General features: G+C 54.1%; 9 protein-coding genes across 9 annotated transcripts; 4 read left to right on the top strand and 5 right to left on the bottom strand.

The window, feature by feature from the left end:
- Positions 1-732: 732 nt before the first annotated feature.
- On the bottom strand, positions 733-4,774 carry M406DRAFT_63323 (uncharacterized protein; the record flags this gene model as incomplete). Its single annotated transcript, XM_040924831.1, has 6 exons — positions 733-840; positions 934-2,290; positions 2,360-2,379; positions 2,467-4,037; positions 4,193-4,303; positions 4,441-4,774. The coding sequence occupies 6 exons, from the start codon at positions 4,772-4,774 to the stop codon at positions 733-735; spliced, it is 3,501 nt and encodes a 1,166-aa protein (XP_040773386.1).
- Positions 4,775-5,835: 1,061 nt separating this feature from the next.
- M406DRAFT_46866 (uncharacterized protein) lies at positions 5,836-5,985 on the top strand (the record flags this gene model as incomplete). The annotated part of the gene is made up of 1 exon (XM_040924316.1): positions 5,836-5,985. A coding segment is annotated over one exon (150 nt), but the record flags the coding sequence as incomplete, so codon positions are not given.
- A 500-nt stretch (positions 5,986-6,485) lies between these two features.
- M406DRAFT_332787 (uncharacterized protein) lies at positions 6,486-8,086 on the bottom strand (the record flags this gene model as incomplete). The annotated part of the gene is made up of 2 exons (XM_040920780.1): positions 6,486-7,637; positions 7,706-8,086. 2 exons carry the CDS (start codon positions 8,084-8,086, stop codon positions 6,486-6,488), a joined length of 1,533 nt encoding a protein of 510 aa, XP_040773384.1.
- A 496-nt stretch (positions 8,087-8,582) lies between these two features.
- M406DRAFT_357439 (DUF1746-domain-containing protein) lies at positions 8,583-9,930 on the top strand. Its single transcript, XM_040923677.1, has 2 exons — positions 8,583-8,913; positions 9,018-9,930. Exons 1-2 carry the CDS (start codon positions 8,624-8,626, stop codon positions 9,898-9,900), a joined length of 1,173 nt encoding a protein of 390 aa, XP_040773383.1. The 5' UTR covers positions 8,583-8,623; the 3' UTR covers positions 9,901-9,930.
- M406DRAFT_357437 (18S rRNA biogenesis protein) lies at positions 9,914-11,284 on the bottom strand. The gene has a single exon (XM_040923676.1). The coding sequence runs from the start codon at positions 11,165-11,167 to the stop codon at positions 9,944-9,946; it is 1,224 nt and encodes a 407-aa protein (XP_040773382.1). The 5' UTR covers positions 11,168-11,284; the 3' UTR covers positions 9,914-9,943.
- A 940-nt stretch (positions 11,285-12,224) lies between these two features.
- M406DRAFT_237071 (uncharacterized protein) lies at positions 12,225-13,787 on the top strand (the record flags this gene model as incomplete). The annotated part of the gene is made up of 2 exons (XM_040916052.1): positions 12,225-12,355; positions 12,530-13,787. Coding segments are annotated over 2 exons (1,389 nt in total), but the record flags the coding sequence as incomplete, so codon positions are not given.
- A 548-nt stretch (positions 13,788-14,335) lies between these two features.
- Positions 14,336-16,642, bottom strand: M406DRAFT_294090 (nuclear protein localization protein 4; the record flags this gene model as incomplete). Its single annotated transcript, XM_040919121.1, has 2 exons — positions 14,336-14,872; positions 14,933-16,642. The coding sequence occupies 2 exons, from the start codon at positions 16,640-16,642 to the stop codon at positions 14,597-14,599; spliced, it is 1,986 nt and encodes a 661-aa protein (XP_040773380.1). The 3' UTR covers positions 14,336-14,596.
- Positions 16,643-17,271: 629 nt separating this feature from the next.
- On the top strand, positions 17,272-18,358 carry M406DRAFT_347494 (uncharacterized protein; the record flags this gene model as incomplete). The annotated part of the gene is made up of 4 exons (XM_040922301.1): positions 17,272-17,544; positions 17,630-17,931; positions 18,065-18,248; positions 18,288-18,358. The coding sequence occupies exons 1-4, from the start codon at positions 17,439-17,441 to the stop codon at positions 18,356-18,358; spliced, it is 663 nt and encodes a 220-aa protein (XP_040773379.1). The 5' UTR covers positions 17,272-17,438.
- Positions 18,359-18,935: 577 nt separating this feature from the next.
- M406DRAFT_341632 (uncharacterized protein) lies at positions 18,936-23,416 on the bottom strand (the record flags this gene model as incomplete). Its single annotated transcript, XM_040921686.1, has 9 exons — positions 18,936-19,052; positions 19,167-19,466; positions 20,687-20,690; positions 20,871-22,045; positions 22,103-22,376; positions 22,442-22,581; positions 22,697-23,005; positions 23,088-23,318; positions 23,375-23,416. 9 exons carry the CDS (start codon positions 23,414-23,416, stop codon positions 18,936-18,938), a joined length of 2,592 nt encoding a protein of 863 aa, XP_040773378.1.
- Positions 23,417-24,545: the final 1,129 nt, after the last annotated feature.

Below are 24,545 nucleotides of genomic sequence, written 5' to 3'. Positions count from 1 at the left end.
CTTTTCAGTGAGGCAAGATCGGGGGCAATTATGGCGCATGGCAATGTGGCAATGAGAGGCACTGCCGCCAACGTCCACAACTCAAGGCGAAGCCGGAGGTCACTTTGCTATGGCCTCACTTATGGAAGCTGCACTTTCTCGACGCCGCTTGTCCGCAGTACTTGTATTGTTTTTACATGTATATGGCAATCTCTTCCTTTTGCCCGATGAGAGAGATGTGAAGGGAAATGGATTAACACAACGCACCTTCAAACGGCATCTTTCAAGACATAGGTACAAAGAGAAAGGCCATTGAAATGTCTTCTGTCTTATTACAATCCTGCTTGCGGGAAGGAAGTGTAAATTAAAAAGAAGGGAAAAAACGCTTTGACTTTTGATAGCCTCAAACACCAGATCTATCTTTTTTTCCTTCCATCACAAAACCAGGACTAAAGCCCAAATCCTTTGAAAAGGTCCTCCCTCTGTCCCCCAAAATCCACACGTCCTTCAAGATGCCTCTAACAAGGCAGGAGGATGACCCTTGCGTGGCATTTTCCTTGTTTGTTTTGATTTTTTTTTCTCTCCTCTTTTCCTCCCCTCCTTTCCTCAGTTAACCCGCCTTAAATACACATACATGAACGCAATGACAACAAAAGCCCATCAACGCCAGTTGAAACAGACCAAGGTGGCTGGGCCTCCCCACATTTGATAACCTTACACATCAGAAAGCCATATTTGGTTTTTGATTCAAATCTATAGAGGCTTTCCTTGGAGGAACTCGGACCACCGGCGAACCTCGGGCGGGATACCCTCGGGCCGGGGAAGCTTCTCGCTCATGCATTGAGCAAAGAGGATAGCAGTCTGAAGAGATCAATATCAGCTCGTATTCCATAATGGTGGGTTTGGGCACGAGAAGGGGGAAAAAGGCCAGAGAGGGATAGAAAAAAGACGTACCTGAGGCTCCATGAACAGCGGGACACCAAAGTCGACCGCATTCCGACGCATCACATAGTCCACATCCATGACCGTCTTGCCCCTGGCACGGGCAAGGTTGAAGACACCACGGATGTCATACTTCTTGAACACCTCACGGAGGGCTCTCTTGTCCTCCTTGGGGAACTCGATCACCTCGACGTTCACCTTGTTCTTGGCCGTCGACTCGAGGAACTGCTTGACCTCCTTGTCCGCAGCGTACAGCTTATAGCCAAGAGGAGACACGTAGTCGATGATCTTGGTCAACCACTCCTTCTTGAGTTCACCGCCAAACAGCAGACCCTCGCCGGGCTCGGGCACACGGAAGTTCATGGCAGACTGCAGAGATGTCCAGTATGCCTCGACCAGGTCCTTGCCGAAGCAGGCCATCTCACCCGTGGAAGCCATTTCCACACCGAGGAAGGGGTCAGCACCGGCCAGGCGGGTCCATGAGAATTGCGGAACCTTGGTCGCAAGGTAATCGCGCTTGACAGCCATCAGGTCGGTGGGAGCAGGGACATCCTCACCGACAAGGGCCTTGGTGGCCACGTCAATGAAGTTGGTGCCAAGAACCTTGCTGACAAAGGGGAAGGATCGAGAGGCACGAAGGTTGCACTCGATAATCTTGAGCTGTGGCTCGCCACCCTCAGGGTCCTCGGCCTTGATGATCTGCATGTTGAAAGGCCCAGTGATGTTCCAGGCCTTCGCGACCTTTTCAGCAATCTCCTTGACACGTCCCATGGTGGTCTCATCTAGCGTAGTGGGAGGGAGCACCAGGGTAGCGTCACCAGAGTGAACACCGGCCTGCTCGACGTGCTCGCTGACGGCGTGCACGATCAGCTTGCCTTCGGATGCGACACCGTCGACGTCAATTTCTTGAGCGCCCTCGATGAACTTGCTGATGACGACGGGGTGGTCGGGCGAAACATTGCTGGCGGCCTCCAGCTTATCCTTGAGCTCATCCTTGCTTCGGATGACCGTCATGGCAGCACCGGACAGGACATAGCTGGGGCGGACGAGCACAGGGTAGCCAACCTGCTCAGCAAAGTTCTCAGCCTCCTTGACCGAGGTCAACTCTTTCCATGCAGGCTGGTCGAGACCAATGCTATCCAGGATGGCAGAGAACTTTTGACGGTCCTCGGCCTTGTCGATGTCCTTGGGGTCAGTGCCGAGAACGTTAGCACCTCCAGCCTCCTGGAGACGGAGAGCAATGTTCTGAGGCAGCTGGCCTCCGACGGAGACAACAACGCCGCTAGCAGATTCGAGTTCGTAGATATCCATAACGCGCTCATAGCTTAACTCTTCAAAGTACAGCTTATCAGCGGTATCGAAGTCGGTACTATAACCCTGTCAATACAATATGTACACACAAATATGGGCCGCTGGTATAGTAGGGCTTGATGCTTACCTGTAGGTCTCGGGGTTATACTTTTTGGGTTCGAGTAAAATACGAGTTAGCCATTATGGACCTGTGTGCTGTCGGTCATGTAGAAAAGAAGGGATCCAATAACTTACGTTGATCATGACGGTCTTGTGACCCATCTTTCGCAGAGCCTGAGTAGCACTCACAGCACACCAGTCAAACTCAACAGAGCTACCGATGCGGTACACTCCACTGCCCAGGATGATAGTACCCTTATCCTCAAAGGTCACGTCGTGAGTTGAGGCATTGTATGTGGTATACAGGTAGTTCGTGTCGGCAGGGAACTCAGCAGCAAGAGTGTCAATCTTCTTGACCCATGGCCTGATGCCGTACTGCAAACGAAGGGCGCGGACCTTGTCCTCTGTGCTGTTCACGGTGTGGGCGATCTGCTTGTCCGAGAAACCCATCTTCTTGGACTTCATCACCAGGTCCTTCTTGAGGCCCTCAAGGCTGCCCACTGACTGGAGCTCCCTGGTGCAGTCCACAATGTTTTGCAGCTTGTGCAAGAACCACTTGTCGATCTTGGTCAGGTCGTGGACCCTGTCAACGGTGTAGTTCTCGTGCAGCATGGCTTGGCCGACGGCCAGCCAGCGACGATCGGTCGGGTTCTGCAGCTCGTAGTCCAGGTCGGCGAACTTGTCACCCTGGAAACCAACAAACTTGGGGTCGACCTGGCGAATGGCCTTCTGGAAGGACTCCTCAAAGGTACGGCCGATAGCCATCACCTCGCCAACTGACTTCATAGCGCTGCCGATGTCGCGCTTGACGTGTTGGAACTTGGAGAGATCCCATCGAGGAATCTTGGTGACTATGTAATCCAGCGACGGCTCGAAGTTCGCAGTAGTGGTCTTGGTCACGGCGTTGGGGAGCTCAGGCAGACTGTGTCCAAGGCCGATTTTCGCTGCAGTGTACGCAAGAGGATATCCAGTGGCCTTAGAGGCGAGAGCAGAGGACCGTGAGAGACGGGCGTTGACTTCAATGACCCTGTAGTCCAGGCCGTCGGGCTGCAGGCAATATTGAACATTGCACTCGCCAACGACGCCCAGGTGACGAACAATCTTGATGGCAGCCGAACGGAGCATATGATACTCCTCATCACTCAGGGTCTGACTGGGCGCAACGACGATGGAGTCACCCGTGTGAATGCCGAGAGGATCGAAGTTTTCCATATTGCACACGGTGATGCAATTGTTGTTGGCGTCCCGGACGACTTCATATTCCACTTCCTTCCAGCCCTTGAGGGACTTCTCAACCAGGATCTGAGGCGAGAGCGTCAATGATCGAGCGGCCATGTTACGGAGCTCCTCCTCATTGTTGGCGAAACCGGAACCGAGACCACCAAGAGCATACGCGGCACGGACGATGATGGGATATCCGATGTTCTTGGCGGCATCAAGCGCCTCTTCGACGGTGTTGACAGCAATAGACTTTGCGATGGGGATGTTGATCTCCTCCAAAGCCTTGGCGAAGAGGTCACGGTCCTCGCTAAGCTCAAGTGTCCGGACACTGGTTCCCAGCACCTTGACGCCGTACTTCTCAAACAGTCCCTGACGCTGCATCTGGACACCGAGGTTCAGGGCGGTCTGCCCACCAAAGGAGAGGAAGATGCCATCAGGCTTTTCACGCTCGATCACGTAGGTGACGTATTCGGGGGTGACGGGGACTGTTGGGGATGGTTCAATGTCAGCATTTGGCCTTCTGCCAGCCTTTGCGCAGGGCCACAAAGCGCTTCAGAGCGTCGCATTGTATCAAGCAAGTCCATTGGAGGGGGCAAATAGGCGGAGTTATGGCGCCAAGGCCAACAAGGGGCGCACATACGGTAGTAGATCTCGTCGGCGATGAAGTGGTTGGTCTGGATGGTGGCGATGTTCGGGTTGATCAGAACAGACTTGACGCCTGCCTCCTTCAGTGCCTTCAGAGCTTGTGAGCCTGTATAGTTTATCCATCATAGTCAGCACTCAAGTTTCTCGTCGTACTAGGCAGTGCGTGACTCATCCGTCACCGCTCCAACAGCTCCTGATAGCTTGGTGATCACAGCTACTTGAGAAGGGTGCCAGCAAACGAACCGGAGTAGTCAAACTCTCCAGCCTGACCAATGGCCAGACCACCAGAGCCAATGACCAGCACTTTCTTCACATCAACAATCTCCTTGGGCTTGACCACACCGCTCTGGATGTAGGCCTGCGGGTTGGGCGCGGACTGGGCAGCCGCGGTCGCAAGACATCGGGCGGTGGTCATGAAATTCCTCTTCTGGAGAGATTGCCTGGTCTGGGCAGGTATTCTGTTGACAGCATTGGTACTCGCCGCTGTGAAGGCCCTGATCGACTGCGTGGCAGGAACTGGGAGCCGGCGACCATGTCGGAGGAGGGCGGGAGCTCGCAATGGACCTCCCAAGGACATGGTCGGCGCCATGGTTGGAAGGAGGGGAGCTGAGCTGTTGAGGAGGAGGGAGGTGGGAGACGGCGCGCAACGGCGAAGGACCGCAATAATGTACCGGTGGAAGCTCAGGTCACCGTTTCCGCCCTCTCTTTACGCCCAATTGACGAGTTGTCGAGGCTGAATTTAAAGTAGTCAAAAGGCTGTGATTCATACGAGACCCCGCCAGTGCCCGCTAAGATTTTACGATCAGAAAGGAAATAAAGGACCCTGGTCGCAATGATAAGATAACGAAAAGCTCCGATCTGCTTTCCTTGCTGGCTCAGCTTGGAACTGTGTATACGGCGCCGTCGATCCAAGAACCATTCATGACTCTTTTTCTTTTTTACTACTCCATCGTCCCCATCCACTTTCTCTCCTCTCAAGTTGTTGATCTTCATTTTTTTTTTCGCTGGTCACTAGCCTTTTCCCGTTAGACAGCCCATACCTCAGGTCGAAGAGTCATGGGGGAGTCTGTGAGCCTCTGCTCCTTTGGTGCTTAGGTAGGACGACAGAGGTAATAAAAAATTTAGGATATTAAAAATTTTGACCTTCAAGCTGCATAGCGCTTGCGAGGTAAGGCCGATGTCCGGAGCACTGAAGTACACAGTAGCTGCAGCTATCTGAATTCGGTAATCGAGATTGAGAACTGGGGCAATGACGGAATTCTGCTCGCTACGTGCCGCAACCCGCAAATGAAAGTCGATGTAAGCATGGCGGTTGAATAAAAGGGAAACAGTTGTACTCGTGCCCAAGACACTGCAACACAAGAATGAAATCCTTGCTAAGCATTGAGCATTTCACTGTTGCCCAGGCAAGCCCAGCAACATTCTCAACTGATGGCTCCAGAGCCATTGCCAATCGACAGGAACCCAAAGAGCTGTAGCGCAAAATTTGATAAGAGCAAAGGCAACCCCCCTCCCCCAGACAAAAAAAAATGAATGAAAAGAAGACGAGAGAGAAAGGAGAAAAGTAGGAATAAAGAAACAACAAAGATAAAATAAAACAAAAAAGCCAATGACTGGTGAGATCGAAGACAGTAACGAAAACACAAAATTGCAAAAACATACAACACCGGGTATTCGCTAATGGTCACCCACTTAACTACTAATCCGGCGGTTAGTGGCTTATTTAGGGGAGAGCAGACGGGATCCCAAGTTCTCCACTACCTATGGTCGTATGTGCTTATGAGTTGAAAATACCAGCTTATATTGCTATGTTAGCAAAGAATCAGCTAGGATCAGTTGCACGCACCTGTATAATCTCTTAACCCTTTTGGCCCATGCGGACCAAAGGCTGTCCATGCATATTTTACATTTGGGCAACACCTGAAACGGAAAAATCCATTCACAAACTTCAAGCAAGTTCCCTTTGGAGGCTGTGTTCATGAATTAGAACAATGAATATGTTGAGCTCCCTGCCGAGGTCCTTGAAGAAACCCGGGGGGGGGGGGGGTACTGGATCTGGTCACTGCTGCTTTATCTTTCTCTCTTCTTCTTAGAAACTCCTCTTCACAGACACAACCTTGATAGCTCTCAAGATACTGCTCAAAATAAAGTGCTGCTACTCCGGAAGGAAGAACACCGAGTCTAGCAAGAACCTTATTCGTATGCTCGCGCCGAATCCCATCTCTTTTCTTTTGGAGGAAAACTTTTGACTGCCGCTTTTGTACTGATCATCTATACATTGTTGCCTTCTAATTTTTATCTAGACGAACAGCAGGATTCCGCTCGATGAAGTTGAGGTCCACCTTGTGGCCCAACAGCTCACGGATATTAGAGATGCCGTACTTGATCATGGTCGGTCTCTCCAGACTCAGGCCCCAACCGTAGACCCTTAGGTCCTTGGGCAGGCCCATGGCCTCCAGCATCTCGGGTCGGAACATGCCGCTGTTGCCAATCTCGACCAGCTTATTCAGGCCCTTGTGGTAGCTGAAGATCTCCATACTCGGCTCAGTGTACGGGTTGTAGGCGGGCTTGAACTTGAGATCTGTGATGCCCATCTTGTTGAAGAAGATCTCCATGAACTCCATCAGCCCACCCAGCGTCAGGCCATAGTCCGCAATCACACCCTCAACCTGGTGAAACTCGGCAAGATGTGTTGCGTCCACCGTCTCATTGCGGAACACTCTGTCAATTGAGAAGTACCGGGCGGGTGGTGGCCGGCCGTCAGGGCCCTTCTGCTGCGCCAGCTTGTGCAGCATGGCCGTCGAGATGGCCGTCGTGTGTGTGCGCAGCACCAGCCTCAACGACTCCTCCTCCGACCAAGGGTATCTGTAACCAATCGAGCCAAACTTGCCGTTCTCGTGCACCGCCCTGACGTTCTCCCAATACGTCTTATAGTCGGCCTTGTCATCCGGCGACGTGGCCCTCGGCGGGTCGGCGCGCTTTGGGTCTGAGATGTAGAAGGTATCTTGCAGGTCACGGGCGGGATGTTGTTGTGGGACGAAGAGGGCGTCGAAGTTCCAGAAGCCCGACTCGACGAACTTGTTGGTAGGCATCTCCTCGAAACCCATCTCGAAGAAAATCTGACGGAACTCGGACCGCACCTTGTTGAGGGGGTGGAGTGCTCCTGCGTGCTGGTCTGCGCCCAGGGCTTTGAAATTGTAGGGCTTGAAGGTTGCTGACTTCCACGCTCCGGACTGCAGCATGTCGGCCGTCAGGTCCGTCTCCTCCTTCGTTATCTCGAGTGCGAACTTGTCGCCCTTTTGTATTTTAAAATGGATGACCTTCTGTAGCCTGACGAGCTTACGCTTCTTGAGGTCGGTGACGACCTTGGCGTTGGGGTGGGCACGCGTGTCCTTGATCGTCTGCAGCTGTTCCCGAGTGACATCCTGAATAGAGTCCACCTGTGTATACAATCAGCCTCGCGCCCCTAAGCCTGCCCAGCCCGGCCTTATAGGGGGAAGATACTCACAGAAGCCTTAAGCTTGCCATCGCTCGTCTTGGATATCCACTTCTCCTTGAAGGCCTTGCCCTGGCCGACCTTGGTCACATTTTTGTCACCAATCGTCTTTTCTAGGTCCTGCACGCTGAGCCCCTCCACGGCCTGGCGCAGGGCCTCAAACACCCGGGCCTCGTGACTGCCATTGGCGACGATCTGCTCTGCCTCTGGCTCAAGTACAGCATCATCCTTCTCAATCTGTTCGTATGTGACCATAGATCTCGAGGCGAGACGGTCGAGGGCTGCCTTGAGCTCGCCGAAGGACGACTGGGGGAAAGCCTCCTGGGACTGGATCGGGGATGTCTTGGACAGAGCCTGGAGAACCTCCATTGTCAGGTCCCCTGAAGTCGCCATGTTGAGATTTATCGTCGAGCGCAGAATCGATTTCTGTGACGAGGGCACGGTGGAAGTGTTGGTATGGTTGCGAGGGGCTCCGAACGGGAATTTGAGTCACAGCAACAAACGAGGAGGGGCAGTCAAACAATTCGCTTTGCAGCAGCAGCCCGCTGAACCCTGCAGAGCCCAATGCCCCACCAAGGGCTCTAGCCTGAACAACCCCCGCTGGAGCAGCCCACTACCGTCCACCGCATGCTTCTGTTTGTGCAGCGGCCCAAAGCCCTTAGCGCCCGGCCGTAGCCCATAATTGTTGCTCTTAGCCAAGCGACATTGACGTCTTCCTTCCGGCAGCGTCAGTCCAACTCTATCCTTTCCAACTCAACGCTGCGTGCGTACACGGACACATCTGCGCGAGCCACCACCCAACCTTTGCTCACCTCCGCCTACCTATCGACGGCTAGCTCTCCCATCCTCTAGACGCCACATCATAACATGTAAAGCCTACATCATCCCATCTAATCCGAGAAAGCCTCCTTCATCAGATGCGGCGGAGCTATGAACGATGATCCCACAGCAGCGAGCGACACGGCCCGCTTGCCAGCACGCGACGAGAACGACAGCGATGCCGGCTCCCAGGACGACGATAACGCCGGTGAGGGATCAAGTCAACAGGCATTCGTCGAGAGATCAAGAGGAGCCGCGCGCCGTGATGGTCGGCGGCGGACGTCCTCCCGGGTGCGACGGGCCAAGGCTGGCATCGCTAAGAAGCTCGAGTTCATGACGCACCTCATGAGCAGCCTGGATGTCGTCGTCTTCGCCGAGCTATGTGCACTGTACTATATGGAGTATGTCGTGAGACCTTTCCACGAAGTTGTCTCCCCTGGCGATGTGCCTCTCTGTGTGTGTGTATGTGTATATGTCCGTTCTGACGTTGTTTCGCTCACAAAAGTTGTTCCTTCGCGCGCCTAGTCCTGCGCTCATCCATCCAGTACTTGTACCTGACACCAAAACCCGAGGACTTTCTCAAACTCGTGCCTGCGCCCCGACCGCAGATATACACCATACTCGCCTCCAACATACTGTGCATTCTCTCCCATCTCATATTTTCACTCCCTCAAGGAAGTGAGACCATGCGTGGCTACCTGCACGGGGGCGTCATCATCGACTTCATTGGGCAGAAGGCTCCCACATCCAGGCTTGGCCTCTTACTCCTCGACTGCTTGATACTTTTGCTGCAGTGCATAATGTGCGCAGTCTCGGTGGAGAAGGACCGCCTCAAGCAGATCGAAATCACGCTGCGGAGAGTGTCTGCCGGTGGGTTTCCCAAGAGCGCGAACACTACCACACCACTTGGTGTGCCCACGGCGGCCGTCGACCTCGTAACAGGGGCACAGGCATCGAGACAGGATCTAGACTCGGAGGAGCGAGGTATCATGAGGGACGATCCGCTCGGCGCGGACGACACAAACAACATCGAGATGCGACCATTAACAAATAGTCGAAACCCTTCAGCTACAACAGACGACAACGGCGGAGCATCTGGTATTTTAGAGGCTCGATACCAGCGAATATTGAGAACAATGGCTGGCTCACATTCTGAGGACGACGGACCGGACAGGCCGAGCTTGGTGGACGTGCTGATGTCTGGAAACGGTCTGTTGGCCAATTTCCATGTCGTGCACGCGCTTCGCACATTGGTCGTGGATAGCACCAGCGGTTCCAGTACGGCAGCCTATTCTCTACAGTTGACAGGATATACCAGCAGACTGGCAGCGATGGCCGCCGATGGTCAGCGGCGGGTCAGGAGACAGCAGGGTGGCGGAACAACATAGACATGATGATAATGATGATGATGTCGTCTCAAATTCTTGGCAATTATGCCATTTTCCTGCCGACGTTTCCAACTCCAGTGCCCTTGACCGAGACTATGATGTCTTCTGGGTCATCATCATCCACAGGTCTTAAGCCCCAACTTGCAGCGCCAAACTTTCTCAGATCTCTTGCCAGTCCCAATATCTCCTCTGTGCCCAGCGCCTCCTTACTTATCCTCAACCGTCCGACATCTTCTGATCCCATTGCCATTAATGTAAGCACCGTCCTCGCTCCCGACCAGCTCACACACCCACCCTGCCGTATCACTTCGGCCAGTTGATAGGCACACCTTGTCCCGATCTCCTCAGGAACCACACCACCCTCGGGCGGCGCCACCACATCGGCCGAGTACAACACCCCAGGCACGCTCGACTCAGCGACCAGGCTCAGCCCAAACCCAATTCCCAGCTTCTTCTTCCCCTTGCCGCCAGGGGTGTTCTTGTCCGGGACCAGCGGCGCGGGATCATACTGGGCGGCGATGTGGATATCCGACACGAGCGGGTTCAACACGCGCCTCGCCTCGTGGATCATGCGGGCGTTGTTGCTCGCCGACACACCGGTGCAGTAGGCGACGCCACGGATTCGGCGTATGCGGCCTGGGGAGCGGTTGAGGTGGAGGGTCTTGGGCAGGCGCACCTGGCTGGCGAAGCGCAGCTCGACGAGTCCGCCGCCGCCGCCGCCGCGGGGGCCGGGGCAGGACCTCTGCAGGACTCTGAGCTCGATGCGGGCGGGAGGGATGCCGAAGAGGCCGTACAGCGGGAGGATGGCGGTGCGGAAGCTGTCGACAGACATGTCGCCTGTGGCTGTGGCGGAGGTGATGACGCCGGGGCCGGAGAAGCGCACGTTCATGTGGGCCTTGGAGAAGGGGGCAAGGACGGCCAGGGGGAGCAGGAAGTAGGTGACGCCGCGTGTGCAGTTGGCCGGCAGCGAGTGCTCGATGACGTCGTCGGCGGAGGCGCCCGACCCGGCGATGGTGCCGGTGATGAGGCCTGGGTGGTAGGTGATTGTTGTGCCGGTGTAGGAGATCTGCATCGAGGAGCCGTTGGTCACGGCCTCGAGCAGGCGGAGGAAAGAGACCTCATGAGTGGCGAGGCCTGGTGCGGTCGGCGAGGAGCTTCGGATGCCCGAAATATGGACGGGACGACCGGTGAGGGTCGAGAGGAGGAGGCGGTGGGTGAAGGACTTGTGGCCGGTGAAGCGGAGGAAGTCTGGATTTGGTGTTGACATGGCTTGGCTTTGGGGTAGTTGTTTGTTATGTCAAGAGGTTTTTCTGAGGCATATTCTTGATTGTGGTCTTGTTGATTGCTGTCTTCAAATCAGGTGGTGGTTTTCAACGAGTGAAGGAAAAAGAAAACGAAGTTTAGAGAAGATATCGGATGGATAGTACAACTTCTCTGCTTCCTTCCATTTGCGCTCCAAAGTCCCCAAAAAATAATTTAGACCGCCTACCGTTTTAGGAAATAGGACCCTGCTTATCGCGTCTCGGTCGCGCTGATAAGAATTTTTTAGGCGGCGGCGACGGCGACAACGGATGAACCAACATCTAACTGGTTTTCAAATCGCTACTTCAGGTAGGCTTGACTTGACTTAGACTGGCTGGATCAATCGACCAACAAAATTCAGCATCGCAACACACACATGGCCTACTTCGCACCAGCTCTGAACATCCATGCCTCCAAGATCTGCTCTTCTTGAACTGGCCACCCGCAGGAATTCCTACATCTGTCGCTCCTGTCGTCTGGCATCACTCGGCAGTTCTTGTCCGCCGGCGCAAAGCTTTGCGAGAGGCTACGCCAACAGCCACAGGAGTCAAGATGGTTACAAGGTGAAGGCGGCAGAACCAAGCTCTTCCCGCAAAACGCCCAAACAAGATACACACAAAGGTGTGGTCGTCAAATATTTCGAAAAGGACCCAAGAACAGGCCAGGTCACGCGGCTCGAGGACGACGACGGTGAGGATGAGCCCGATTTCGAGGACCTCGAGGAGCTGCAGGCCAGCATCACGGCCAAGATGACCAGGCTCGAGGAGGCCCTGCCAAAGCTTGAGCGCATGACAGGCGTACTGGAGAGGATCCTGGAAAAGCATGGCCCGCCAGGATCGATCGAGGCCCTCCAGGAGGTGCTCAAGACGTACGACGGGCCTGGGAGCGACATCAGCACGGATCTTCCGGCCATCCGCTTCTCCGAGGCCGACCATGGCAAGAAACAGCTTCAGCTACGAGACAATCAAGCCTCCCTGCTCCTCCAGCATCTGAGGGCGGCAGTATTGGCCCTGAAACACAGCAAGCTGCAGAGGAAGCACATCGCCTCTGCGTGGAAAGCCTTCCACCCCCTCTTAGCGGTCCTCGCCTGGCCGCAGACGATTGTGGCCAAGGAGGTCTGGGATGCCTTATGGGCTGTCTTCTCCTCCGAAGGGTCAGAGAACTTCTACAGAATGCCTCACGTCCGTATGCTGGCCCAGGTTATGACGAAGGCTGGTGTGCCCATGACCTCCAAGCAGCAGCTGCTGGCCATCGAGGCCACTTTTGAGGCTGGCTTTCCTGACGAGGCTCTCAGCACGTGGAGGAGGCTCGCCCCGGAATTAGGAAGTAAGGACTCGGCCGTTGGCATTCCCTACTTCGAGCTGGGCGTGCGCATGTGGTCTGCCACGGGCGACATTGAACGCGCCGAACGGACAAGCAGGGCCTTGCTCCAGCGGTCGAGCCCTGCAACCCCTGCGGACTCGCGTGTGCTGCTGCACCTCATCCGTGCATACTGTGCGAAGCCTGCTACGGCGGAGAGGGGGTTCTTGCTGTACCGTCGCATGCGCGACCTGGCCGCCAAGCTCGAGAAGCCGATGGACATCGAAGACTACGACGAGGTGATCGCGCTTTTCCTCAGTAATGGGCATACCGACTTTGCCATGTATGCCTTTACCGACATGATGTTCGCCGGCACCGTCAACCTGTACGGCAAGTCCAAGCTGCCAAATGAGCTGAGGAATAGCTTCTTCTTCGGGAAGTGGCTCAAGCGGCTTATAGGCGCTGGCGATCTCGCCGGTGCCTACGAAGTTCTGACCTATATGCAGAAGAACGGCGTCATGGCTGCCTCGGTCCAGGTCAACGGATTCATCGGCGCTCTGCTGCGCACCGGCGACGCTGCCAACCGCCAAAAAGCCGAGCGCCTCGCCTGGTCAATGGTCCGCAGCCGCAAGAACTTTGTGGACCTGCGGAAGCGACATGCCATGCTGGAGTGGCCCACGAAGCTCGTCGACGGCCGGCCCAGCCGCTCGGACCACGAGGGCCCTGAGCTCGACTACACCATGGTCCCCCGCGCGACCGTCGAGACCTTTGTCATCCTCGCCGAGAACTACCGCGAGCGCTCGCTGTTTGGCCGCCTAGAGGAGCTATTCGTCGCATACCAGGAGTGCGCGATGGGCGGCGATGCGATGATGATGAACGAGCTGATCGCATCCGCCGTCGCGCAGGGCAGGGGTGATAAGGCGCGCGAGCTGTACAGCCTTATGGTGCACGAACACGACATCCTGCCCAACGCCGACACCTTTGCGATCCTGTTCCGCTCGCTTCCCGTCAACCAGCTCCCGGGCCCTTCGCTTCAGCCCGCGGTGCGCGAGCAGGCCGCCCGCCAGGCGAGGGACGTCTTCCGCGACATGCTCGCCAGCAGCTGGGTGTTTTCGGGCCACTACCGCGCCCGCCGCGGCAGCCTGTCCGAGAACCAGGTCAAGCTGATCCTGCACAGCTTCCGCAAGGCCAACGACTGGCCGGGCCTGCTGGCTGCCCTCCAGGGCCTACGCGACGTCCTGCGCTTCGACATCTCGCGCGCTCTGGCCCTCGAGATGCTCGCCGAGCAGGAGCGCATCGACCGCCCCAGCCCGCGCATGGCCAAGCTGGTCCTCCGCGCCACCATGCGCCTGCAGGAGCGCTTGCAGGGCCTGCAACAGCACGGCTTCCTCCCTGCCGACGAGCCGCTGGAGGCGGTCAAGGACCCGCGCATCATGCACCACATCCTGGTCGAGCACTACTATGCCAAGCTGCAGCAGATATATCCCAATGACGTGGCCGTGGTCAATGAGCTCCTCGCGACGGCAAAGAAGGAGATGGGGGTGAGCAACAGCGCCAAGAAGGCAGCGTGGCGGCGCGCCAATGAGGGGCAAGCGGGAGAGTAGTCAAGTAGTGTATAAAGAGAGGGAGTTGAATGTAATGGAAGTCGGCCAGTCAACTTGTATTATTATGAAACCAATTGCTCACTCTCAAAAATACCACCGGGACTGGCAATTTGACAACACACGACTCTTCAAAAATCGGTCATGTTCCAGTCCCAACTGCTGCTCTTGTTCAGTGCATGTCATATGTGATCGCATACATCACGGTGGCGGGAAAGCAGCGGCGATTTGTAAGACTTGGAACTTTTGTTCCCCTTCTTTGAAGGGACGGAGAAGGTCCTATCATCATCTCATCTCATGCTATGCATTCGACCTGTCTCTCTAATGCATTTACTTCCTCCCAATATTCCATCAACGCCCAAGTTCCCGAATGGCCAGACTCCTTCCCGATCATGAATTGTCTATAAAAGATCTCTCGGATGCGACCTGGGCTACGAGCAGAATAGAGCCCGCCACCAGTTCTCTATCCTCCCAAGGTAAAGACGACAGCGGAATCAGTTGTCGCTCGCGAGTCGGTTTAGCCTAACCGCAGCAACGCGCTTAGCAAGATGTTCGGCCTCAGAGTCGGAATGGTCTACACGAAAGGGGGAGTTGGAGGCGGGGCCGGCGTCCGTATTTTTGGACTCTTCACGGCGGCGTTTGGAAGGGAATCTCTCACCAGTCGACTGCAAGATTGCCAACAATGTCTGCCACCCGGTGGTCGATTTGAGTTGAAATGCATCCGCGAGATCATGGCCGACGGCCACACGGCACAGTAGTGCCTCCTCATCCTGTGAGTACATCGGTCAGTAAATGGGCTGCAACTTTATGTCACAGCATCTCCAACCCACCTTGGTCAGCACATCCATGAGGCGCAGGAAACAGAGGAAGTGAAAGTCTGACACAACAATCTGTCCGTTGCCGGACTGCGAGCTGGTTTTGAGCTTCCGTGCCACCGAGCTGAGCTCTTGCACCTCGCCCATGAGCTCCCGGTTTTCAATGGGAAAACCGTGATCTTTAAACACCGGCTGTGCCTTGTCGGGGAAACCATGTGTCAAGGTGACAAAGAGATACTCGACTGGGAAGTCCGGTTTCGCATTCTCTTGTACATTCGCACCGTACTCGTTGATCTGACGGTAAAACACCTCGGGAATATACCGCGTCCTGCTGGTCGAGCCGTCGTCCTCTTCTTCCTCTTGGACTAACATCCGCTGAGGGTCTGCCGAGGGCTCAATGATATTGGCCCTGACCATCTCGATCGCATCGTTCGACATCTGGTATGCACTGACCTCGATACCGCCCTCTCCGTTGCCTGATATGATGCATGTGACAAAGTCGGAGCCAAAACGACCAGTGTCACTCCACTTGGAGGACTTTGGGTGTTGTGCCTGCAAGCGTGACGCGAAGCAGATTTCCTGCGATGCGATGAAATAAGAGTCCACATGTCGTCTGCACACCACTGAGCCATCACCGGCGCCAGTATCCAGGAGATCGGTCCATATCACACCGACCTGCTGCAGTCCGCACAGCCGAGCGGTCTCGGTGACCTCCTTCTCGTTCTCCCAAGGATTCAGGGTGACGCCGTCGACTTCATCCACCTGGGGCGGCTCATATATGGCCTCGACAACCACCTTGATACCCAGAGGGACCACATCATATTCCTCATACCGACCATACATAAAACCTATGCGCTGTGCTCCAGTCTTACGCCAGGCGTCGAGAAAGGTGTCGATAATAGCGGGTTCCGCGAACTCAACGTGGTCCACCATACGGAACTGTTGGGGCTGCAGCGTGATGGCGCTCGGCTGGCACTTTGTGCAGATGCCTTCGGGCCACTGGGGGTGACCCGACGGACAGTCTCGTTTGACTCTGTAGTATGGCTCGACAAGAGGTGGTATGTACGAGCTGCCTGTCTCGGGTTTGTTCTTGTCGGCGTTGATCTTCTTAAGGTACGAGTGGAAGGACATGTACTTGATCTTCTTTTCGTCGAGGTACTTGGCGTCGAAGGGATCGAGAGGTTGGCAGTAGTCGCACATGCCCTTGGGGCCATGTCGGCACATCTTGTCCATCTTCCGCTTGATCTTTCCCTCCTTCTTGTCCAGGGCGTCGTCGAGCTTGGACTGGACAACGACCTCCCAAGGGTTCTTGATTCTCTCTCTTGTTGGTGAGGACAGGGGCGGCGGGTCGATGAGGACATCTTCGGTAGGCAGGACAGGCTGTCCGTTGAGCCGGTTGGTTGACGAGTCCAAGGGCGCCGCCTTACCCTTGCCCTTGATGTCCAGGTCCCCGTTCGTGACGCCGTTGCCTATGACTTGTGCGTGGCCGTACTTGATGAAGATCATATCTCCATGGCTAAGGCCGACCTGGCCAATAGCAAGGTGCGCTATCTCGTGAAAGGTCTTGGGATCATTGCCGCCGGGGTGGTTTGAGAAGGAGATGGTACTAGGGTCGACAGTCGGAGGGAGTTGCGGTAGGAATTTCTGGGTCAGGTCGGCGAATGTCTCGTCCTTCTCGATGGTAATGCGTAGCATGCCATCTGGCCCACGAACTCTCAACAACATCTTGACAATATTCGGATGATGGTTGTTTACAAGGCTTCCAATTTGGTGGTGGAGAGGAGGTAGTGAGGGTCAAGCCTGTGGTGATTAATGGAGGGGTCGACTCGTGTACCCGGGCTTCTGTGGTGGCAAGTACAAGGAGGGGTCTGTCGCGACTGCGTCTCTGTCTGCTGGTTTGTGCAAAGGGTTTGTTGACCCTGAAAGCTTCTTCCCAAGAAGAAATCGACAATGTCAATAGAGGGTGACCAATGGATTATAAAGTGTGTAGGACAAATTATGCAGAGGACAGTAAAGTCAGAAGGTGGGAGGATGTGCTCAAGCTATGGCCACTGTTAGTGAACCAGCAGGCAGGACGGCAATGACGAAAGCTTAGATACCAGCTTTATGTGCTGCAATCAGGTACGTACCTCGTTGTGCATAGACCAGCAGAATAAACGGAGACCAGGAAGCTTATACTGTAGCGTACAGGGCAGGCAGAGACTGCCGGCCGCCACCACCATGCAGGGTTCTACTATGGTACTTGAGCTAGCGGCAGAAGAGTGAATGGAAAGTGACAGCTGAGTCGCAATGTTGAAGTGTGGCCTCTCTTACCGAAGGTACACACACAACCTCAACCTGGCTTTTTCCTTTCAGATGCCAATTCCGGACGGTCCTTGACCAACAACAACCGTGTCTGTGACCCTCTCTGGACTCATTCTTCCTTCTCACCCTCCTTTCTTACCACCTTGTCCGGCCAAAGTTATTTTTTCCCCCTCCTTCTTTCTTAATACAACTTCTAGACACTGCGCGTGCAACCATCATGTTCTCATTAGATTGGAGGGGCCTCATCCTCCCCATCGCCTACGTGCTAGTCCTAGGCGGCACCTTCGTTACCTTCTCCAGCGTTTACAGGAAGCGCAAAGCTTGTAAGTAACCATGCGATCAATTCTTTTTTATTCACTATTCTACATGGAGACTGGGAGGGCGAAGCCGGGCTGACACACACAACAGCGCAAAAGGCAAACCTCGAGCCATGGTTCGGCCCACACCTACAGCGAAACATCTATCTATCGCTCCTCCATATGGAGCCTGAGGACGGCCAGGAGAAGGCCCCCAAAGTTCCCGAGAGCATACTCCGCGCCGCTCTGATCCGCCGCGCCGTCGAGGACATCCACCGCATCATACAGATCCGCACAGCGAAGCAGGCTTGCTCGAACCTGCTGGCAAAGGGTAGCGTCGGTGACGACCTGTGGCAGCGCTTCACGCGCGCCGAGAGCGAGATGGAGGCTGAGCTGCGTGATGTTGTGATGGAGGTATGCGATCATAATTCTACTAAGACTGTCGATCTCGGGAGAGGAGGAAGAGAAAGGCGGGGACTGCTTCCCCCCTTCCCCTTCTTCTTCGCACGAGAGATAGTAAAAAACACTAACTGACCATCACACGTAGGCTAACGGCCTTGCACCTAACTGGGGACAAACCATCTTCCAAACCGCCAACGAGATCGCCGCCAACACCATGTTCCACGACAAGATTGACGAGATCCAGTCCAAGACGCAAGCCGAGACCGAGTGGTGGGAGAAGCGCCGCGCAGCCATCTCCTCGGATTTCATGAAGGAGCTCGAGCAGGAGGGTGAGAAGAAGATACCCAGCGACGACGGAATCCTCGTAGATGCCGGTACGCCAGCCGAGAGGCCAACATCATCAAGCGGCGGGGGCAAGAAGAAGAAGGGGAAGAAATAGACCTGCTCCTCCCAGATTGCAGATATATGGACAACTCTCCTGCCCGATGGGGCAGAACACTACAGAACGCTTCGGGCCCCCTCGGGGTTGTATAAATAAACTACTCGGTTGCTGCTCAAGACGAGGAAACACTGGGTGTCGGGCACATTCATACGGCATGATCACGGCTGCGCGGCGTTTTTTGAGGTTTGGCTTCACACATTTTCTTCGTCTGAGGCACTCGGGCGGGTAAGACAGGAAGACATGGACCGATCTGAGTACCCAATAGGGAGAAACTGGTATTGTTGTTACAAATGCTCTTGCTAATAGAAGAGAGAAAAAGAAAGAAGGAAGTTGCTTTGGCATCCAACTAGACGCGAACTCCTTGCTGCTCTTGAAGGTTGTCTATCATGGTATCTGATGCCGAGACAGCTATGCAAAAATCAACGCTGATGCTGTTTTGTTGTTACCGGAGGGGGGGGGGGGGATGGCCTTGTTCTCTATCCGTGGGGATGTTGTCGCCAAGGTTTCCAGATGTATGTCGTTGGAATCCGCGACTCCAAGTCGTCAGGCGAATTCAACAGCGGTGGTCATACTCCTAGTAATACCACGACATCTTGTTCCTGAGGGCCTCGTCCCCGTCCTTCTTTATCCGTGCCTGGCGGGCCTCGTCCATGATCTGCTCCTCGGTCTTGATGATTATTGGTGTCTCGCACTATACATATCACCTTGTTAGCGTACGACTTTTTTTCTTCTTCTTCTCTCGACGAGTTATTCATAAAAAGTGAAGGAAAAAAAAGCCAGAGGAAAAAAGGGAAGAAAAACTCACCCCTCTCAAGCCAATAAATTTTCCAATTTTGCGTCTTTTCTCCTCGAGACTCAGTCCCTCCACCCAAGTGATGGGACAAGGATAGTGGCGCGTCCACGGGGACGGCGTGCGCTGGTGATAAAAGTGCGCAATCTCGTCGAGCTGGGCGTCCGTCAGGAGCCAGAAGTTGAGCAGCGTCGAGGGAAAGGCAGGGTGGACGTGGCCCGAGGTGAGCTGGACGAGCGGCGCGAGCGGGAGGGCCATCTGCTCGAGCTTCTTGTCCAGGGCCTCGTTGGTCCTCGTCCGGCGCTGGCCCAGGCCCTGCGGCGTGTTGGTGCCGTGGTGGTTGTTGCTGTTGTTCGGATCACGGGGTAGGTGTGGCGAGGGCGGTGGGGGGGTGTTGTGGCTGCTGCCTTGGTTCATACTGAAGTTGGTCATGTTTTTTTTTCTTTTCTTTCCTTCTCTTTGCTTTCTTCTGGCCTGTACGTATGTGTGGCTTGATTTGTGTGTATGATTTGTTTATGTGCGTTTGTGTGTGGTTATTACCTGCGGCAGGTAAAGAGAGCAAGATATTATGCTGCAGAGTAGAGAATAAAGAAAAAAAGATGGAGGGAGTTAGAATAGTGTGGCGTAATTATATCATGTATGAGAATATATGGGCTTATATAGTTTACAGAAGTATGAACCCAGAGCGTGAAGTGAGTGAGTCTTAAAGGCTTGCCTTCACAGTCAGGCCTGGTTGTGGGAGCAAATAATTGAATAATAGATTTCCAGTGATTCAGACGAATTTGGGACGAATGAAAGACGATGTTGAGACGGTGACAAGATAGTGATAACGAGAAGGAAAGAAAAGGGGAGAGAAAGAAAGAAAAAAAGAAAGAATCCCTTCTAGGCTGTGTGCCTGATGACCTCTAGACGTTGGTGACTGGTAAGTATTAATAGCCAGTACTAGTGATCTGTCACAAAGATGTTTCTTGTTAAGGCACCTTTATACGTCCCAAGTCTTCTCCAGTCGTAGTTGTGAGTGAGTGGTGAACAGGTAATAAAGTTTTGCAAGAGTTGTGGCTAGCATAAATATCCGTTCTGCTTTGCCCTCACGCTGGGGTCTGGCCAAGTGGGTTTTGTACATGTTCTTGATTGCCCTGACTATAATAAAACACTTTGCCTTTGTCGAATGCTCGGCCCGCTCGCATGCCCAGAAAATAGGTTGGTGGAGAAAGGACTAGAAAGGAGCCTTGAGCCTCGGAGTTCTTTGTCGTTTTTGTCCACGTGTCTCTTCATAGCTCAAAGACTTTCACATTTTGTCAACCAAGTAAAACTTTGGGGGCCGGGTGCATTGCTTGGCTGGAAAGGCCGGGGAAGTTCGTCTTGCCGTGGTTTCGCCGCAAAGGGGCAGATGCAAAGAGAAGACTTAATATTCATGACGGAGCGTGTCTCAGACGCTGGGACGATCACTGCCTCAAGTTGGGGATTCCACGCATGTTCCTCAGAGTCATGGTTGACCGCAAATGGAAAAGGGCATTTATGGAAAAGGGTATTACCGTCCTGTCGGGCCAGCCTAGACTCAAATCTAGTCAGTTTCCTTTCGTCGGGAAACACGAGATTTTACCCGTCTCTCTTCCCATTTCTCTCGCACGCGTATTCGCAACGAGTCTTTGAGTCTTCTAGTCAAAAAGCAAGCGTCGAGCTCGGGAGCGCCGTCCCGCCCCTTCACACACGTTTCACAAGAGCCATTTGTTCTTGGAAATATGGTCTGCCCGGCGCCGAGTCGCCTTGACGAAGCCCATCGCCTTTAGGTCAGCTAGACCGCGGTAGAAGAGCACCAGAGCGCTACGTTCATCATAGCCATCATTGCTGCGTGATTTCGATTCTGACGAGGTCGATTCGAGCCGTCTCTCGGCATCCTCATCCATGCCAATGAGCCCATAGAACGCTGACCACAGGTCGGCAACATTAATAAGCGCCCCGGTTTCCTGGTACAGATGATATAGTATGCTCGTCGTCGGGAGACTTGCGCCGTTGCCTCCATCCACCACGTGGCTGCAACAAGCGCACGCCAGGTAGTCATGCGGCCTCGACAGGGCTCGCTCCAACAGAGAGCCTAGCCGCGGGGTAAACACGTCTTTGTACGGTGACTTGGATTCGTACATCCACAGCTCGTGTAAAAACACCGTGTCTGCTGCCTGGCATGAGATGGTCGTGGCCAGCAGCGCAGAGACACTGTCGACCAACTCAGTGAAGGCCTTGTCCTCTTTTGTCAAGTTTGACTCATCTTGGCTCAGCTGAACTTTCTGGGCGATGACGGTCGTCCGAAGGACCCTGCTCTGCGCGCTGTATTGACTTCGTAGTGGTTTGCCTTTGCGTTGGGCCTGCACTTGGAGCAAAGCAGTTCGCTCTGCCATACCGGATAGGCTTCGGATGGTGTCTGGGTCCTCGTCAGCCCAGCCCTTGAGGCCAAGCTCTGATCTGCCGGAATGGATCACGCTAATAAGCCGTCCGAGCAATGACGAGATGTCAGTTGCTGACATGCGCCTAACTGAGCCTAAGATCGGCGATTCCTGAGAATGAAGGTCGATGCCTTCAGCAAGTGCGTTGATGTACATGGTGATGAAGTCGTCCTGTGAAGCCTCACTGGCCTCAAGCAGCGCCAACGATCTGAGAAAACGATCCTCCCAGTTCAGCGTAGATTTCAGAGCTGCTGTCCGTTGCTGGTCGAGGTACTCGTCGTTCTCGAGGAGATGTCTCGCGTACTTCAGCCTGCCTGCTTCCACAGCATCCTCGACATGGGTGCGGAAGGATGGGAGGTTTCGGAGTGCCTCGTTATGCTCTGCTTGCGGGGAAGCTGCTCTAGACAGAAGAATGGAGAGGGGATTGGCATAGAAATGGCACATGTATGCGTACTGGATAGTGTTAACAATGGAATCGTCTCGGCTCAAGAGGGCACCAACCAGACTTACCTTCAACGAGCTGATGAATATCTGGATACCAGCCACTTGGATGTGCTGACGCTCCACGAGGCTACTGAGAAATACAGGGCCGAGCTTCAGACTGCAGCCTTGATGGGCGACTGCGCACTTGAAGACACTCTCCAGGATTGAAGACATCTGGACGACATCGAACTGCGCGCCATATAGACATTGGCTAGTCGACTTGAGCAGTCGGGCCTCGAAAAGCTCAACCGATGTCGCAATGCCAAAGATCAGGGTGAAAGGGATACGATCCCTCCAAGAGCTGGCGATGCGCATTAGTAAAGTACGTGGACGGGGGCAGAGAGATGAAATGACCAGAGGGCGTACTTGAACAGCGTAATCAAGTCAGTCAAGAGAGCCGTGTCAAAGGCCTCACTGTCCTGGAACGCGACGATAACCTGTTTGCACTCGTGGTGTCCAATGTGTGCGTACAAAGCCTCCAAGTCATAGTCGAGATACTTTCGGCCCTGCTCCGCAGTGATCAGCGTAGTCAGCAAAAATGACCCCTTCTCTCTCTCTCTCTCTCTCTCTCTCTCTCTCTCTCTCTCTCTTACTACCTCTCCCTCTATCGACCGCACTCACATCCTTGCCTGAATCTATCTCGGCGTCCTCCCATTCATCAGCAGCTGTCCTCGTCCCGTCCCGAATAATCTTCTTCAGCGTCGCCTTTAAATTCGGCGCCTCCGCCGACCGCAGCCGCACAAACCGCCGTCCCTCGGCGTCCTGGCCAAGGCTCTCGGCCAGTTGCGCAAACAGTAGATCCTGTGACGCGACATTGGGTCCTGTGACGATGAGCGCCGTGGGGATCTTGCCTGGCTCCTCTGCGGGCGCCTCCTGCACAAAAGAGGAAACGGCAACAAGGGTGGTGCGGTTGGAGTCTCTCAGCACATTCTGAAAAGATGAAGTTCAGTATCAATATCGTCTTGTATTTCGCGACATCAGTGATGGGGAAAGGGGGGTGCATGATCCTTACCTGGATGCGGGCGTTGATAGCAGCCCAGCTCGCCGCGAACTGCTTCTGCCTCAAGGCCACGAGCGTAGGCTTCTCGGCGCCATTGAAGAGTGGAAAAAAGTCCACGGTCGAGTCAGAATGGTGGCGCTGCTTGGGTTCTACCGCGGCACTCTTCTTGGAGACTTTCCTCCGCTTCGTGGGGCGGGATGTTCGCTCGGCCGTCTCCTCGTCTTGCCCGAAGACGAACGCGACCTAGGAATCCTGTGAGCAAGGTTCGACTTGAGTTTTTTGACGATTAACGGACTTACTCTATGGTCATCATGTACGAATTCCGTCTCGTCACGATCCATCTGTGCGAGGATTGTGTAGCTAGGGCCATTTACTGTGTGAATCTGTGTGGGCGTGTGTTTTGAGAGAAGATTTGCCATATTGGAAAACGCGTCTCAGATCGAGGCTGTGAGTGGCGGCAGCTGCAGCCCCTTGCTTGGGCCTGATCAGCTTAAGTTACCGCCTACCCACAGCACAACAGCGCAGCAAGCACACTTACAGTTACAATTACACCAGCGTAGCGTAGCGCACACATAGAAACACATGATTCCCACATATTCAATAGACACATCCTGAATAGCGAGCAAGTACACACGGCAATTCAAAAAATCTCTATGCTCCATTGTACATGTTGCAGGCTGCCCACATCTTCTTCATGGTTCTTACGCAAGCTGGCCCCCCCTCTTTATTCTTCATCACTTTTCTCTTTTTGAAATAGGTCTGTCATTGAATTCGTCGTATGAGATACGAGCTATTTGCATTATCCCAGTGAAGTCCTCTGACGCTCTCTCTCTCTCTCTCTTTTTGTGTTTTGTTTTTGTTTTTTTCTTTTCTTCTGATTTTCCTCTTGCCCCTGCCGAAAGTGTGAAAGCACGATGCCGTAACACCTCTAAGAACCTGCAACCCCTTTCATTGTCACAGTGGTTCAGCCTGGAGCCCATGATAGGTCCATACTGGGTAAAATTCATGCAAAAGCCGCCCTATTCGGATAACCCTTTGCAAAATCTGCCTTAGGTTGTTGGACCTCCTTTCGAATTCATTTTCAATTTTGACAGCCCCAATTAACAAACAAACCTGGTGCCTCCGTTGTTTTTCCTGCCTGAATACAAACATTGGCGTGGTCGCCCGTCGTTGATCCTATGAGGGACTCGGTCAGAAAAGCCGAAGCAAAGTCGCATGGCCGTTAGCCCGTTTATCCTTCCACGTGCCTGAAAAGCACAACGGGAGTTTCGTAATATACACTTGACGCCTCCAAGTCTCGATCTTTAGACGATCAATGTCATCATCTTCAAATGAATCTGGTCTTGCAAACGGTCGGGATTCATCATGGCTCGCCCTAAGCTGCGGTGTCGACGGCCTCGGAAGCCTTGGTGTCCTGACACTTGTTAGTTCCTGGTTCGCATAGCATCTAAGGGGCTGGTAGTGCAAATC

The sequence above is a fragment of the Cryphonectria parasitica genome, assembly GCF_011745365.1.
Source record: "Cryphonectria parasitica EP155 unplaced genomic scaffold M406scaffold_7, whole genome shotgun sequence".
In the NCBI taxonomy this organism is placed as follows: Eukaryota; Fungi; Ascomycota; class Sordariomycetes; order Diaporthales; family Cryphonectriaceae; genus Cryphonectria; species Cryphonectria parasitica.
The sequence above is the reverse complement of the archived record's forward strand: the minus strand, read 5'-3'. Positions and strand labels throughout refer to the sequence as shown.